This window comes from Mus caroli, unplaced genomic scaffold, assembly GCF_978045245.1.
Source record: "Mus caroli unplaced genomic scaffold, Mus_caroli_1 scaffold_4, whole genome shotgun sequence".
Taxonomy (NCBI): domain Eukaryota; kingdom Metazoa; phylum Chordata; class Mammalia; order Rodentia; family Muridae; genus Mus; species Mus caroli.
Genome location: NW_028227259.1, coordinates 126,056,887 through 126,073,473, shown reverse-complemented (window position 1 = coordinate 126,073,473; position 16,587 = coordinate 126,056,887). Strand labels below are relative to the sequence as shown.

General features: G+C 53.1%; 1 protein-coding gene across 5 annotated transcripts; it reads right to left on the bottom strand.

The window, feature by feature from the left end:
- On the bottom strand, window positions 1-7,186 carry Pheta1 (PH domain containing endocytic trafficking adaptor 1). Of its 5 annotated transcripts, none has more exons than XM_085837120.1 (4): window positions 6,700-7,186; window positions 4,209-4,294; window positions 3,486-3,597; window positions 1-2,047 (listed from the first exon to the last, which is right to left on the bottom strand). In XM_085837120.1, exon 4 carries the CDS (start codon window positions 2,026-2,028, stop codon window positions 1,231-1,233), a length of 798 nt encoding a protein of 265 aa, XP_085693246.1. In that variant the 5' UTR covers window positions 2,029-2,047; window positions 3,486-3,597; window positions 4,209-4,294; window positions 6,700-7,186; the 3' UTR covers window positions 1-1,230. The 5 variants fall into 5 exon arrangements, with proteins under 5 accessions (XP_085693246.1, XP_029332763.1, XP_085693244.1 ...); XM_029476903.2 differs by having other exon boundaries at window positions 1-2,054; window positions 6,655-7,174; XM_085837118.1 differs by having other exon boundaries at window positions 1-2,054; window positions 6,700-7,174.
- Window positions 7,187-16,587: the final 9,401 nt, after the last annotated feature.

Below are 16,587 nucleotides of genomic sequence, written 5' to 3'. Positions count from 1 at the left end.
GACCGGCTTTTATTTTGGCCCTCGTACCCTGTCCATGGCTGATATCTCTCCTAGCCCCAGAATCAGCTGGAGTTCACCTTGTGCTTTGGGGAGAGGGGGCAACTCTGCCCTTGTCTCCCCCACCTCCTGCCCCGTACCTTTAGAGTTTGTGAGCCCATCCCAGACTAGAGTCTACACCTCAGCCGTACGTCTCCAGTGGGAGAGTTGAGGAGACAGACCAAGTCCCCAGAGACACCACCTGTGCAGACAGCTGAGCTCTGGAGATAGAGGGCCAAGTCAGCTAGGCGCCCGTGTGTCTCCTGCGAGGGCCTGGCTCCCTGGGGACAATGCCACCCCTTGCAGCCAGCCAACAGTAACAAAAGTGGCAGGGGTGAGACTGGACTACTTAACTTCACTGGTGGAAGAAAGACAGTAGCCGCCTCTGTACTTCAAAGAAAAACCCACAGCCAAGGGCCCTGGCCCCTGAGCCAGCAGAGAGCCAAGAGGCCCTGGCGACAGACAGAAGCACCCATGGGACCCAGCCCCCCCACACACACACACAGAGGAGAGGGAGGAGCCAGGGTGAAATCTGTTCATAGGATGCAGCGATTGGAGTGTCCCCCAGTCCCCAGGGCAGGGCACTGAGGAGGACTGTAAACAAGAACCCAGGTGGGGCCGGCTGTCCTGCCCAACCCTCTGGAAGACAGCCAGCACTGTGGTGAGTGAGAAGTAGGCCCAGTCTGGAGGCCCACTGGTCACCTGCAGTGGCTAGGGACAGTGCCTGGGCTCTCCTGCTGCGGGCATGGAATCAGTCGGAGGCCTGTCTCCTCCAGGTGAAACTGGAAGCAAGCTGGGTCCCAGGCCAGGACCGAGGTCAGGGGAGGCTTGCTTCTGCCCAGGCTCACCTACAAAGCTGGGCACAGTCCTGACTTAGCTGGTTCCAGGCCAGGAGCCTAGGGGACCTATCCAGTTCAAGCCCCACCTTCCACCTGCTGGTTTAGGCCCACAGCAGCCCAGGCAGCAGCTTCCAAGTTCAAACTTTAGATCCTTGAGAGGCACCAGGTAAAGCCTGGGCCCCACGGGCCTGTGGCCAGCTTCCCGGCTGTCAAGGTCACACAGGCCACCCTGGGGCCGAGTTCTCTAGAAACCAGCTCCTTGGGCTCTAGAAGCACCCTCAGGTTCATGTCCCAGATTCTTCTCAGAAGTAAGTGCTTCTGACCCCAGGGGCCCTGATCTCGTGAGTCATATGTCCTATGTCCCCTGGGAGCCTGGCTTGCAAACAGGCCATTCTACGGAATGGAATACATGGAATACCTCACACCCACTATGTCTCCTTAGGGCTGGCTGGTCCTGGGTCTGAGTCTCAGCAGAACCAGGATGCCAGGGGACCTCTAGGCTGGCTAGGCCAGCCTGGCCTCCGCGCCACTGGTTCCTAAGGGCCTGCACCTCTAGTCCATATCGCGCATGCAGCTGGGCGAAGGATGCCAAGGGCCCGTTGGCCGCCGAGGCCCTGCGGCGGGGTGGCAGTGGCGGCCGCTGAGGGGCTACCTCGGGCTGCTCGGGCAGCGTACTCCATACTACCCAGCCGTTCTCCTTGGGTCTCCGGGTCAAAGCCGGGCTCGGGTTGGCGGGTAAGGCGTTGGCGGGGCTTCCCTCTCGCATGGCAGCCAGTTGCTGTTCCAGCTCGCGCACCACCAAGCGCAGATAGTGGAAACTGGCCCGGGACAATGCCTTCACCCAGCCCTCCAGGGCTGCCTGGCTGTCAGCGGCCAGCACGTAAGGCCGGGATCGGCCCCCGGCAAAGCGCACAGCGAAGGCGAACTCCTCCCGGGCATCCACCAGCTCCACCGTGCAGCCCTCCAGCAGGATGACGCCCAGCGGCTCACGGCTGGCTTCCGTCTCGAAGTAGAAGAGGATATTGCCCCGGAGGACGAACCAGCGCCGGTGCGAGCCGGTCCCACGGCCACCGCGCTTGTGCAGGAAGCCCGCGTTATCCACCGGGGCATCACAGGTCGCGTAGAAGGCCAGGCTGCGCTCGTTGAGCTTCATGGTCGAGAGGAGCCGTAACCTGTCCCCTGCGCGGGAGCAGATGTTACTACTAGGATCATCCAGGACTCCCAGGCCACCAGCAGCCTCCTCCCACCACACCTACCCCAAGGCCCCTCAGCGAGCAGTGAGACAGGACTCGAACCGGGATCTCGCAAGGCCATCTGGAGGGCTCCTGCTGCCCTTGACCAGGGAAGGTAACATTAAGTGTCAGCTCGACAGACATTTTGCATAGGTTAGCTCTATCTAGCAATGACCTTAGGTGGTGTGTGCTGGTTTTATGTTTGCATCTGTGTGTCAGTGTCAGATGGGGAAACAAAGGCACAACCTTTGTCAGCCACCAAGCAAAGGTCACAAAACAAGCTGACTAGAGCCTTTGCTCATGCCTGGAGATCCCAGGTCTGTGACTCAGCCTTGGTTTGTAGGTCAGGTTGGTTTGAGAGGGAGCTGTAGGGAAGAGCATGAGGGCGCAGGGTGGGATGGGTGAGGTGAGGGGGAACAACACGGACAGAGGGACAACAGGACAGGGACACCACAGCAAACACAAAGTTAAATCCTCCAGCTGTGGGGAGGGTGACCAGAGGAGGGCAGGAGTAGAGGAAACCCCAGAGTACCGGAGCAACTGTTGGAAAATAACCTAGATAAAACGCAGGCTCAGAGCCGGGTGTGGTGGCGCACGCCTTTAATCCCAGCACTCGGGAGGCAGAGGCAGGCGGATTTCTGAGTTCGAGGCCAGCCTGGTCTACAGAGTGAGCTCCAGGACAGCCAGGGCTACACAGAAAAACCTTGTCTCGAAAAACCAAAAAAAAAAAAGAAAAAACGCAGGCTCAGCCCAGACTGTCAGGGAGGAAGGGACAGGGCGCTCTAACATAGACCTCCCGAAAAGTACACACTGGGGCAGCAAGCCTGCCGGGGAGTGGCAAATGGGTTACCAGTGTGGCCAATTGGAGGAGGCAGGCCCTGCACCCATAGGGTCCCCTGTCACAGCCTTGCTTCGTGCAGATGGCTGGCATACTTTTGAAGAGCCTGGAATGTCTGTAGTAGGTACCCCACTAACTCCGCCCCCTCTGCCTGTGTGGTGCTTTACCCTCGGTCTGCAGGGATGAGGTCAGGGTGGCGGCTCTGCAGAGCCAGGCTGCGCCACCTGACCTGGGTGGAGGGAGAAACTGCTGCCAGACAAATACTTAATTTTTGCCACCTCATGCCACCCACGTTACAGTCGGGGACAGCTTCCTGCCGGATCAGAGGCCAAGACTTGCTTGGCCCAGAGCATTGGGGCTGGGGCCTCGGGGCCCTGAAAGCTCAGGTGAGTTTAATCCCTGCTTTGCCTCTGGCTGCTGTGTAGCTTTTTATGCCAGCTGCACCTCTCTGTGCCTCTGTTTTTCTCTGCACAAGGGACTCACACACCCCTCCCAAATCAATTCCACGAGACTGACAGGCCTACGTCTCCCAGAACCTACCACAGGCTGCCCACCCAGTTCTGCTCGATCACTTTGCAGGTCAGCTCACAGTCTCCAGGCTGGGTCACCTCAGGGGCACACAGTCAGCCTCTCTGGACCTCTAGTTCTTCATCTATAATGTAAGAGCAAAATTATCCACGTCAAGGTTATGACAATGAGACAGACACAGGGAACCAGGGCCTCTGGCCGTGGCAGCAGGTGACAGTGTACTCGGCCTCCTTCTAGTCCGTCCTGCTTCAGCAAGTGGCCCCTGCTGTCTCTCTCACCCCCACATCTAATCACTGAGGCCAGGTGATCCTCCCGCCCCTGGCTGTCTTCTAGCACATAGCTTGTTTAGCGCCTGTTTCAAGATCCCCACCTAAATTTGCTGGAGGCACCACAGGCACCCTCCCCAGCTGCCTCCACCTTTGCCCCTTCCTATCTGGCCGCCTCAAGAGTAAGATCACCTCCCTAGGGCCCTCCCCTGGAACCACAGAGGGACTCTTCCCTCCTGTGACTTGTACCCAATGCTTAGCCCAGCCCAACCCCCCAATCTCAGCTCCTTCCCCAACCTCTGCCCGCCTTTATCAGCCTTTGTCACCGGGCCTCAGCCACCTGGCTACCTTGCTCGAAGGCACCAAACATTTTCTTCCCTGAGGTGCCTTTCCCTACCACAAGGTGGGCTTTGCCATCGCCTAGGAGGAAGCATCCTCTGACCAAAACAGACCACCAGCTGGGGATTACCTGTGTCAGTCATGCCTGCTCCGGAGAGGGGGTGTGGGGCTTCTGTCTGGCTTTGAGTGTCCAGTGTGTAGCCTGTGCTGGGGAGCCTACACGGCAAAGCAAACCTTTGTCAACATGAGGACTGTGACAAGGGGTCATCCCCAATCGCACATTTATAGATGTGGAAAAAAATGACCTGGCCAAGCCGGGCGTGGTGGCGCACGCCTTTAATCCCAGCACTGGGGAGGCAGAGGCAGGCGGATTTCTGAGTTCGAGGCCAGCCTGGTCTACAAAGTGAGCTCCAGGACAGCCAGAGCTATAAAGAGAAACCCTGTCTCGAAAAACCAAAAAAAAAAAAAAAAGAGAGAGAGAGAGAGACCTGGCCAAAGAACAGGGCTCGACACAAACAGCCCCATGGGGCAGAAACCTTGGGCTCCTTCTTCCCCACCAAGACTGACAATCTTGCCTGGTACCATCAGCCATCTTCCCCCAACTGCCCAGATGGGGGCACCCTGGCCCAAGGTCACCAGCAGACAGAAGGCCCAGCCAGGTCCCTAGCCCTTGCCTGCTCTGGCTTGGCAAACAAGCAGGCTCTAGCTTCCCCTTGGAGGGAGGAGTGCTCCCTGCTTTCCAACAGTCTCTGCTCTGTTCAGGTTCAAAGTCTGCTGAGGACTCCGAGCTACAAGCAACAGGGTCTAAGCAGGATGCTTTAGGGACCAAATTCCTGTCCGGGCTGGTCCAGGCCGGAAGCCCAGTTACCAACACGTCCCAGACCTCAGTTTGCCTCAATGGGCTTCATGGAGGCTCCGATGAGCTAAACTAAGGACAGCCTGTGATAAACTATAGGGGAAAAGTATTCTAAAGCGGGCGAAGGCACCCAATGTGGCATTCACATCTGTCATTCCAGCACTTGGAAGGCAGAGGCCAGGCTACTCTGACACAGCAAGACCCTGTTTAAAACAAAACAAAAACTCCACACATGCCGGGTATAGTGGTGCACACCTTTGATCCCAGCCCTCGGGATGCAAAGATAGGTGGATCTATCTGTGAGGCTAGCCTGTTCTGCATTATTGAGTTCCAGGCCAGCCAAGGGTACACATTAAGCTTCTGTCTCAAATAACAAGACCAGCCCGGCGTGGTGGCGCAGGCCTTTAATCCCAGCACTGGGGAGGCAGAGGCAGGCGGATTTCTGAGTTCGAGGCCAGCCTGGTCTACAAAGTGAGTTCCAGGACAGCCAGGGCTACACAGAGAAACCCTGTGTCAAAAAAAAAAAAACAAAAAAAACAACAACAACAAAACCCACCAAAAAAAAAAAAACAAAAAAAAAAAAACAGTTTAGCGGATAAAGACGCTGGCTGTCAAGCTTTCTGACCCGAGTTTGATCCCCAGAAACCAAGTAGAAGAAGGAAAGCCCGGACTCCCCGCAAGTTGTCTTCTGACCTCCACACGCGCACACGTAAACAAAAATAAATACATAAAAAATTAAGACAAGTGATAAGTCCTCCATTCGTGGGGTTACAGCTGGCCCCGCGGCTAGGACTCGAGGGCATCACCACCATCACCACCGCGGAACCTCAAGCCCCCGTGGTGCGCCGACCGGGCGGCGATGGAGGCCGCGGGCGGGTCCCGGGCGACAGCCGCGCGGCTGCCGATCCTGTCGCGGTTCCCTCCCGCCCGGCTTTACCTGGCTGTGGGACGGTCTGTCCTGCCCATGGTCCGGAACAGCTCGGGGGTGGGGGGCGGCGACGACAGGGCCCTTTGTCTCCCCGAGGCCGAGTGGCGGCGACCCGCGAGCGCCCCTTTAACCCTGAGCGGCCCGCCCAGGAGGGGGACCGCCCCCGAGCCACACTCGCCTGCCCATTGGTCAGCCCTGCAAGGCCCCGCCCCCGAATTTACCACGCCCCCCCACGCGCGCCTGAAAATCCCTCTTAAAGGGACCGTGCCGGGGTCTGGAGTCCCCAGAATTCGGTCCCGGCGCAGTTAAGACACAAAGCTAGCGAGGCGGCTCAACGTCAAGCCTGGGGAAATATAATGTGAAAGCTGCCAGGGAACCGCCTCCCACCAGTTGCTAACCATGGCGCGCTCAGGATATCTGTGAGTCCGAGACCATCCTGACCTCGAAAACAACTAAAAAATAATAATAATAATAATAAAGGAAGAAAAGAAAAAAGAAAACGTTCAACCCACAGCGTTTCCAGAGAAAATCAACACAAATCTGTTTTAAAACGCAGAGGATACCGAGCCATTCAAACACTTGCCCAGATTAAGAGAGAGAGTTCTAGAAGTGAGCAGAGGTAGAGGCCCACCGGCCCATTGCACCCCTGCGTGACCTCCCAGGAGTCGCTGGGATTCTATGCAAAATATAAAGACAAGCGTGGTGTTTACAGGGTGTGGCTCAACTGCAGGCGCTCCCAGTAAGTAGGAATGGCCGGGGTTTCCCCTCTCCCCAAAAATCACACAGACCCACCTCCCAGAATCCTTCTCTTCCTGCCTCCTCCTCACTTCCTTCTACCTTCCTGTCCGGGGTCCTCCTAGCCGGAGGACAAGAGCGAAACAGGACAGACCAGGATCCCGGCTTCATTCCACCACGTCTCACTAGCGCCTACAGTGGTGCAGACTGATCCAGAGAGAAACAGCCGGGAGTCAATTAACAAACAGTTCAAACAGGGCTTGGTGATAGGCAGAGAGAACAGGCGACAGCCGCCTGGAGTGCGGGGCTGAGACAAACCCACGCTCATGAATGCCCACTGAGGGGCAGCGACCTAGCCCACTGGAGACCTGCAGGAAGGGTGTCCCAGATGGAGGAACCCGCAAGTCCAAAGGCACAGAGAAGCGAAGCGCAGAGAGCAAGTGGAGGAAAAAGTTACTTGGCGGAAGGCTTTTAGGAAGCCATATTGCATAGGACCCTGTGAACTTTGGGAAATCTTTGCTTTCAGGTGTGCTTGGGAGCACGTGTAATTTCAGGCCTTGGTAGGGACTGGTAAGAGGACATCTGGAAAGCCATATATATATAAAACAATATCTTATATATATTATATTATATACAATATACTTATAATATACTTATATAGCTATATAGCAAGATTGTCTCAAAATAATAAAATATTTATTATTTATAATTAATAAGTACTAAACAAATCATTAATTTATTGGATAAACTAATTATTAATTTACTAGACAAATTAATTAGTACACTAGGTTGGTCTTGAGCTCACAGAGAGCCTCTTGTCTGCCTCCCAATTTGGGGGATTTATTTCCCACACTATGATGCCTTGCCTGTGGAGGGTTTTGAGGAGAGATGTGATCTCTAGGGGGCTGTAGGACAAGAGGGAAGGCCAGGAGGCCAAGCAGAAGCCTACTGTAGTGATCTGAGCAAGTCTTGATGACAGTGCACTGGCTGGTTTTGTGTATCAACTTGACACAGCTGGAGTTATCACAGAGAAAGGAGCTTTAGTTGAGGAAATGCCTCCATGAGATCCAGCTGTAAGGCATTTTCTCAATTAGTGATCAAGGGGAAAAGGCCCCTTGTGGGTGGGACCATCTCTGGGCTGGTAGTCTTAGTTCTATAAGAGAGCAGGCTGAGCAAGCCAGGGGAAGCAAGCCAGTAAGGAACATCCCTCCATGGCCTCTGCATCAGCTCCTGCTTCCTGACCTGCTTGAGTTCCAGTCCTGACTTCCTTGGTGATGAATGTATGGAAGTGTAAGCTGAATAAACCCTTTCCTCCCCAACTTGCTTCTTGGTCATGATGTTTGTGCAGGAATAGAAACCCTGACTAAAACAGACAGCTTGGAGGAGAGAGTAGGGGAGTAGTATGGAGCAGGCAAACTTGGTGCCTGTTTTTAAGATCTATGCCCTCTGCGTAGCCCTGGCTGTCCTGCCTCAACTTTATGGACCAGACTGGCCTCCAACTCACTCTGCTTGCCTCTGCCTCCAGAGTACTGGGATTAAAGGTGTGCGCACCACCACTCAGCTAATTTTTTGTTTTGTTTTGAGTTTTTCGAGACAGGGTTTCTCAGTGTAGCCCTGGCTGACCTGGAACTCACTCTGTAGACCAGGCTGGCCTCAAACTCAGAAATCCACCTGCCTCTGCCTCCCGAGTGCTGAGATTAAGGGCATGCGCCACCACCACCTGGCTTATTTTTGTTTTTTTAATCGAAGTGAAATTCACTTGAAAAATCAATTCAGAGCAACCGACTTGACTGTGTTTGATGCGCTCCCAATGTAGCCAAGCCACTACCTTTGTCTGGTTGTGGGCAGGTTTGTTTGTTAAGATGGGACCTCGGTATATCGCTCAGACTGGAATTGGATTCGCTATGCTCCTGCCCGTATCCCAAGTGCTAGAATCCCAAGGCAAGCATGACCGCACCCAGCTAGGAAACATTATTATTATCTCGGAAGAAGATCCCAGGGCTGGGTCCGGCTAGCTCAGTGGTACAGTACCTGTCTAGTGTGTGTGAGGCCCCAGGTTTGATTCCCAGCACCATCAAAAAAGGGAGATTCAGGGGCTGGTGAGATGGCTCAGTGGGTAAGAGCACCCGACTGCTCTTCTGAAGGTCCAGAGTTCAAATCCCAGCAACCTCATGGTGGCTCACAACCACCCGAAATGAGATCTGATGCCCTCTTCTGGTGTGTCTGAGGACAGCTACAGTGTACTTACATATAATAAATAAATAAATCTTAAAAAAAAAAAAAAGGGAGATTCAATCCCCATACCCCAGGCTAGATAACCTCAGACAGCTTTGCATCTCTGTGGATTCCACAATCAAGCGCACGGAATTCATGTTACCCGTTCCTGCCAGAGTTCCCTCTCCAGGGCTCAAGGCTAGGTCTTGCTGCAGTTGGCATTTTATCCTTCTCTTGTCTGAGTAAGGTCCCATCCTTGACCCAGAATGCATTTTCCTTCTCTGCCCCTCCACCTTCGTGTAACCAATACCTCTGGGGCTGGGGACTGAAGATGGGTGGAAGGGACCATGACTTAGAAAGTCCAGAAAATAGAATTAGGGAACCAGTGCTGGGCTGTTTCAGAGGATATGGTTTTGACTCCAAACCGCATCTGTAATCCAGGACTTCCTCATCCGCTGTCCATCCGGGTCCTCGCTCCTCTCCCTCTCCTCCTTGCACCCCCTGGGCCTTGGGCTCTGTTCACCACTGAGCAGCCTCAGAGCCTCCAGACAAATCCTGCCATTCTCTGGGTTGAAGGCATTGTGGTGGCTCCTCACCTCCTCAGGACCAGACTGCCTGCTCTGCTCGCGGGCAGCCACAAAGCCTTCCTTTTACTGGCTCTGACCACCCCTCCAGCCTCTTCCCAAACAGCTTCCTCTGTCTTCCCCATACTCCGCCACCTGCCCTCCCTTTGTTCCCGAATGCTCTGTGCCCCAGACCTCTTCCTGTACGCTGTTCCAGAAGTCTTCCCACAGCCTCCAATATTTGGCTGCCCATTCACGGGGCCACTTCCTCTTCCAGGAGGCAGATGACCACCCAGCCCTTCTTCTTAATGAGTTCAGTACCTACCTTCCTTCCTTCCTTCCTTCCTTCCTTCCTTCCTTCCTTCCTTCCTTCCTTCCTGTCCCGGGTGCATTTAGAATGCATCCGACTGTCCCAGGTACTCAGAAAATACGTTTTTTTAAAAAGGGGGGATGGGAGGTCTGGAGAGATGGCTCAGCGGTTAAGAGCACCGACTGCTCTTCCAGAGGTCCTGAGTTCAATTCCCAGCAACCACATGATGGCACACAATGACCTGTGAAGGGATCTGATGTCCCCTTCAGGTGTGTCTGAAGACAGCTACAGTGCACTCATATTCCTAAAATAAGTAAATAATTCTTTTAAAAATAAAAACAAAAACACCTCGCCATGATGGGCCAATGAGATGGCTCGATAGGTAAAGATGCTCGCCCCTGAGACTCACAACTCGAGTCGGCTCCCCAGGATCCACAAGGTATACGGAAAGAATCAGCTTCCCACAGTTGTCCTCAGAATTCCAGGTGTGTGTGTGTGTGTGTGTGTGTGTGTGCTGGGAAACACAGCAGAAAAGAAAGCGTATTTTAAAACTCCACACGGCCGGGCGGTGGTGGCGCACGCCTTTAATCCCAGCACTTGGGAGGCAGAGGCAGGCAGATTTCTGAGTTCGAGGCCAGCCTGGTCTACAAAGTGAGTTCCAGGACAGCCAGGGCTACACAGAGAAACCCTGTCTCGAAAAACCAAAAAAAAAAAAAAAAAAAAACAACTCCACACGGCTCGGGCCGGGGAGATGGTCACTTGCCATGCAAGCACGCCGACCTGAGTTCAGAAGCAGAGTCCGCAGAACTAGCCAGGCACCCCGATTTACATCTGTGATCCCAGCGTTCGGGAGCTGGGGACAAAAGGAACCATGGGGCTGGCCAGCCACAAAGCCTTCCCCAGGAGCTGCTCCTAAGAAGGAACTGGTATGATTCTCCATCACTCTCCGCAGGCCTGGGACAGGAAAGACCAGAGCCCTCTTCAGGAGCCCTCTTCTGATGCACACAGGGAACCATCATGAAGCTGACTTATAGGGACCTGAAGACCTCCTTCAGTGGTGGATTGGGATGTGTACGTGTAAGCCAGATAAACCCTTTCCTCCTTAGATCGCTTCTGGTCCTGGGGTTGCATGGTAGCAGCGGTGGCCCTGACTAAGGCAGTGGGGTGCTGTTCTCCCCCTCATTTTACAGATGAGGGGATTGAGGCTTAGGGAAGTTGCAGACCTGCCCCTCCCCACCTCCCCTTCTTCCCCAAGGCTGCTTTCACCAGCCTGGAATTTAGAGTCACCAACTTCCAACTCAGACCTGCCTGCCATTTTGCTTCAATGATTCATGGTCTCCAGAGTGCTTTGTTCCTGCAACTCTGAGGGGGGAGCCCAAGGCCCCATCCATACAAGGGGAGTGAGTGCTTTAGCACCACCTCCAGGCTTCAACTTGGCTGTGGTACACAATGGAATATTTCTCATTCCAAAAGGAATGCAGCCAGCGCTACCCATTGCTCTACAGCATGGATGATTGCTTAAGGAGAAGCAGATGAACGCAAGGGCCACGTGTGACTGCAACACCAGCCAGCCTTATCCGAGAGAGTAGAATGCCAGCTCCATCTGTCCTGGAATTCAGGCAAGGGAATGAGTATTGCATACAAGTCACGGCCACTTTCTGTCACAGAAAGCGACACCCCTCCAGGGAACTTAGGGCTGTCTTTAGGCAGAGGTCACGTTTCAGGTGGTTTTGAAGGGTGCGTAGGAGTTTGACCACACAGGAGGAAGGGAGAAGCAATGGGAGATGAGACCCTTAGCCAGGGCATGGCTATTTGGCAAGTACTGATGAGTCTGAGGTAATAGGGAGCTAGGGAGGATTTCAGAGTGTGTGTGCATGGGCAGGATACCCCCAGATTGATACCTTGCAAATAACTGATAGGAACAATGTAACAGATTTCAGTGTGAAACCTCTGATTGAATATCCCACTACAATCCAACCACGCAGAGTTATTTATTTACTTATGTGTGGTTGTGTGTTCTGTTTCGGCAGGGTCTTTCACTGTGGAGCTCTGGCTGGCACACAGACAGCCACCTGCCTCTGCCTCCTGAGTGCAAGGATGTAAGCCACCATGCCCAGCTTGGAGTTCTTTCTTATCCTGGCTTTACCCTGGCTTTACGGGATGAGGAAATGAAGGCTAGAGGATACTAAGTCGCTGGGGGCGTGGCTCAGAGGCCGACTGGGTTGCCAAGCCTGTGCCAAGCCCTGGGATCCCGTCCCCAATATCTTCCTCCTCCTCTAAGTCTTCCCTCCAAAGAAAGGGGGTGAATGGGGAACCAGATAAATGATTGTTTGTTTGCTTGTTTGGAAGAGCGCCTTCTGAGGGAGAGAACCCTCTTGAAACTCAGGTTTTCCACCTTTGGTGGCACTCAAGCCGGAGGGGACCGGGTCTCTCAGGGCGGCAGGTTGCAGCTGCGCTGCCGCCCATGACCAGCAGAGGGCGCGCGAGCCTCGTGCCCACTGCAGTCGTCAGGCACCCGCCCAGGAAGCGCGCGTGGATCCGGGAGAGGACCCGAGTCTCCGAGCTGCGGAGCAATTAGGGGCCTTTAATTACCGGGATTGGAAGTGGACGAGCCTCGAGGGGCCTCGGGGCACTGAGTCACTTCCCCAGAAACCAGATTCCCAGGGCCGGCGGAAGAGGGGGCGGCTGTGCTTCCCTGCGGCCGGGTGCTGCCCAGGACTGGGCTGAAGCCAAGACCAGGACCCACGGGGGTGGGGCATGGGCAGCGGGTGCAGGTTCCTGTTGGCCAGTCCACCGCTTTGCGGTCTTGGCGAGGGTTCCTGCGTCTCTGTGCCTCAGCTTCCTCCTCCATCAAGTGGAATAGAGCAGCCCCCTTCCCCTGCATACTGTTGTTGGTCAAGCAAGTTGTGAGCCTGTGGAAAACCCTACAAATCGTTTCTGCAGGACCAACGCGAGGTGGCCCACACATGCAAACCCAGCACTCAGGCAGAAGGCTGCAAAACAGCCATCCTGAGCTACTTAGTGAGTTCCAGGACAGCCTAGGTCAGCCTCAAAGCTAACACAAACACATACTAATCATTAATTATTCTCCTATCGCTGCTGTCCTTTATTTCCAGCGCTGGTTACAGTAGATGAGAGAGCCCACGGGCAGAGTGACTGCTTCAGGCCCTCAGTATCTCTGTGACCTTGGCTCTGGGCCTGTTTCTTCATAAGTGTAGGACAAATAAACAAACAGCCCCTTCCTTCACAGCAAGCATGGCCTTGGCTGGGCACAGAGTCGCGGCATGACACCTGACTATACATGTACTGAGTAGGGACTTGTGGCAGACTTCACGTGGAAGGGACACGGAGGGCACAGAAAAGGGAACCCTAGCCCCAGAGAGGAAGCAGCGGGTATAGATGAAGCCTGGCTCCTTAGCTCAGCAGATCAGATCCACAGGAGTCCTTCTTGGGAGTTCTGAGCATAGAAGCTCCAGCAGATGTGCGTAAGCTATGCCAAGGCCAAAGTTACCCTCTGAGCCTCTTTCAGCCATTGCTGAACCCAAGTATGGGGAGCAGATTAGATGAACACCATAGAACCTTCTTAAGCTCTGTATTAGCTAGCAATTGCTGTGTAACAAACTGCCCCCTTCCCCGCACACCCCCTGCCCCGCCCCCCCAACCCGGGGTCGGTCGTTTCATAGGTAACCCTCTCCTCCACTGTCACAAAGTCTTAGAAATTCAGATAGTTTCCCGGAGTTGCAACTCAAGGTCATGAAGTAGGGTGGAGTCTCAAACGGAATCCCGGCTTGGCCGCTGGATGTTTCCTGTAATGCTCGCAGTTGGGGATGCTGAGGCAGGAGGATCAAGAGCTTCCTTCGGGTCAGTGTCATGGCACCTGTGTGGAGGTCAGGGGACAACATATAAGAGTTAATTGTTCCTCCCCTTATGTGGGTCCCAGAGATGGAACTCAGGTCACCAGACTTGACACCAAGCACCCTCACCTGCTGGGTCATCTTACCAGCCCAAAATAAAACAGAGAAATCTTATTTTTAAAGATTTTAGGGCTGGTGAGATGGCTCAGTGGGTAAGAGCACCCGACTGCTCTTCCGAAGGTCCAGAGTTCAAATCCCAGCAACCACATGGTGGCTCACAACCATCCGTAACGAGATCTGGCGCCCTCTTCTGGAGTGTCTGAAGACAGCTACAGTGTACTTACATATAATAAATAAATAAATCTTAAAAAAAAAAAAAAGAAGCCGGGCGTGGTGGCGCACGCCTTTAATCCCAGCACTCGGGAGGCAGAGGCAGGCGGATTTCTGAGTTCGAGGCCAGCCTGGTCTACAAAGTGAGTGCCAGGACAGCCAGGGCTACACAGAGAAACCCTGTCTCGAAAAACCAACAAAAAAAAAAAAAAAAAAAAAAAAAAGATTTTAATGTCATGGGTCTGAGTATTTGCATGTGTATACCTGCAGAGGCCAGAAGAGGGCGTTGGATCACCTGGAAATGTAGTTACAGGTTGTAAGCAGCCATGTGGGTACTGGGAACCTAACCCAGGTCCTCTGCAAGAGCAGCCAGCACTCTTAACTACTGAGCCATCTCTCCATCCCCATAAAGATCTTAATATTTAAAATTTTTTTTGAAAATTTCATACATATGTAATTTTGATTTTTTTCTCTTCATAAATACTTCTGTTTGAGACAGGTTTCTCTGTGTAGCTCTGGCTGTCCTGGAACTCACTTTGTAAACCAGGCTGGCGTCAAACTCAGAGATCTGCCCACCTCTGCCTCCTGAGTGCTGGGATTAAAGGCGTGCGCCACCACCACTACCAGGTCATTAATACTAATTTTTTTTTTTTTTGTTTTTTTTTTTTGTTTTTCGAGACAGGGTTTCTCTGTATAGCCCTGGCTGTCCTGGAACTCACTCTGTAGACCAGGCTGGCCTCGAACTCAGAAATCCACCTGCCTCTGCCTCCCGAGTGCTGGGATTAAAGGCGTGCGTCACCACGCCCGGCTAAATACTAATTTTTAAAAGGGGCTGGAAGTCCAGCATGTGGCACATGCCTGTCATCCTAATATTTGGTGTGCTGAAGCAAGAGCGTTATCATGGGCCTGAGGACAGCATGGGCCACACAACAAGACCCTCTGAAAACAAAAATCAAAAGTGGGGGCTATTGGGGCTGTCTTTGGTGGGAACTCTTAAGGCCTGGCTAACCCCTCCCAAGATGGTGTCCTCCCACATCTGCTCAGGCCTGGTGGTCTGTGGCCTCTTCATGAAGCAGTGGGAATGTCCACGCTGAGGAGGTCCTCCTGTGTCTGCCTGCCCACTGCTGGAATATTATAAGTGTGCCAGCATGCCAGCTGTATATTTAATTTATTTTTCAGCACAAAGCCTCAACTATGTACTTCTGGCTGGCCTGGGACTCAGGGTGATCCTCCTGCCTCTGCCTCCAGAGTGCTGTCTTTACCCTTGTGAGCCATGGTGGCAGCTTGAGTTGCATGTTTTTTTTTTTTTGTTTTTTTTTTTGTTTTTTTTTAAATATTTATTTATTTATTTATTATATGTGAGTACACTGTATCTGTCTTCAGACACCCCAGAAGAGTGAGTCAGATCTCCTTACAGATGGTTGTGAGCCACCATGTGGTTGCTGGGATTTGAACTCAGGACCTTTGGAAGAGCAGTTGGTGCTCTTACCTGCTGAGCCATCTCACCAGCCCGAGTTGCATGTTTTAATTAACATTAAGATTATACATACAGGGTGGGTCTGGAGGCTCACACCCATCAACGCTTAGCATCGGAAAGGCAGTGCCTGGAGAATCTCAAGTCGGAGGCCACCTGGGCAACAGAGCAAAGTTCTTGTCTCAAAAGCCCAGAAAGAAAGCCAACTCTGGTAGCACGGGCTGTTACCTCAGCTACTCAGAAGGCGGCCACAGGAGGATTCTGAGTTGAATGCCTTCCTTGACCAAGTCTCAGGCTAGCCTGGGCAAACCAATGAGATCATGCCTCAAAATAAAAAGTAAAGAGAGGTTTTGTTTTGTTTTTGTTAAAAGCCCTGGGTTTAGCTGGGTGTGGTGGCACACGCCCTTAATCCCGACACTCAGGAGGCAGAGGCGGGCGGATTTCTGAGTTCGAGGCCAGCCTGGTCTACAAAGTGAGTTCCAGGACAGTCAGGGCTATACAGAGAAACCCTGTCTCGAAAAACCAAAACCAAAAAAGCCCTGGGTTTGTGACCAATGGTATTCTTCAGGTTCTCATGTCTTTTTTTTTTTTTTTTCTCAGTGTAGCCTTGGCTGTCCTGGAACTCACTCTGTAGACCAGGCTGGCCTTGAATTCAGAGATCTGCCTGCCTCTGCCTCCAGAGGGCTGGGATTAAAGGTGTGCACCACCATGCCCAGCTTTTTTTGTGCCACCACGCCCGGCTTATCTTTTCTTTTTTCTTAAGGCAGGATTTTACTCTGAGATCCTGGCTAGCCTGGAACTCTGTATGTAGACCAGGCTGGCCCCAAATTTAGAGCAATTCACCTGCCTCTGCCTCTTGAATGCTGGGAGTAAAGACATTGGACACACACATACACACATTTTTGAGACAGAGTATCTCACTTCAGTAACCAGTTGGATGGGTCTACTAGATTGGCTGACCCACAAGCCCCGCTGGCCCTGCCTGGGTTTTACATGGGTCCTGGGGCTCGAACTCAGGTCCTTAGGCCTGCACACCAAGCACTTTACCTATCCTGCCACGGCCCTGGTCATATCTGGTTAATGTTTGTTGCTTGGGTCACTGACTTACTAATACTGTTGGCTCTGGTTGGCCTTCATTGGTACTGTCCAGTTGGTTTGATTTGAGACAGCGTCTCATGTAGCTCGGGCAGGTTTGCAACTCATTAGGTAGCCAAGGTTCGCCTCCTGTCTCAGCCGCTAAGTGTC

What these genes read in the sequence shown, in the direction of transcription:
- Pheta1 (XM_085837120.1), bottom strand. Translation starts at nt 2,028, where the DNA reads ATGAAGCTCAACGAGCGCAGCCTGGCCTTCTACGCGACCTGTGATGCC.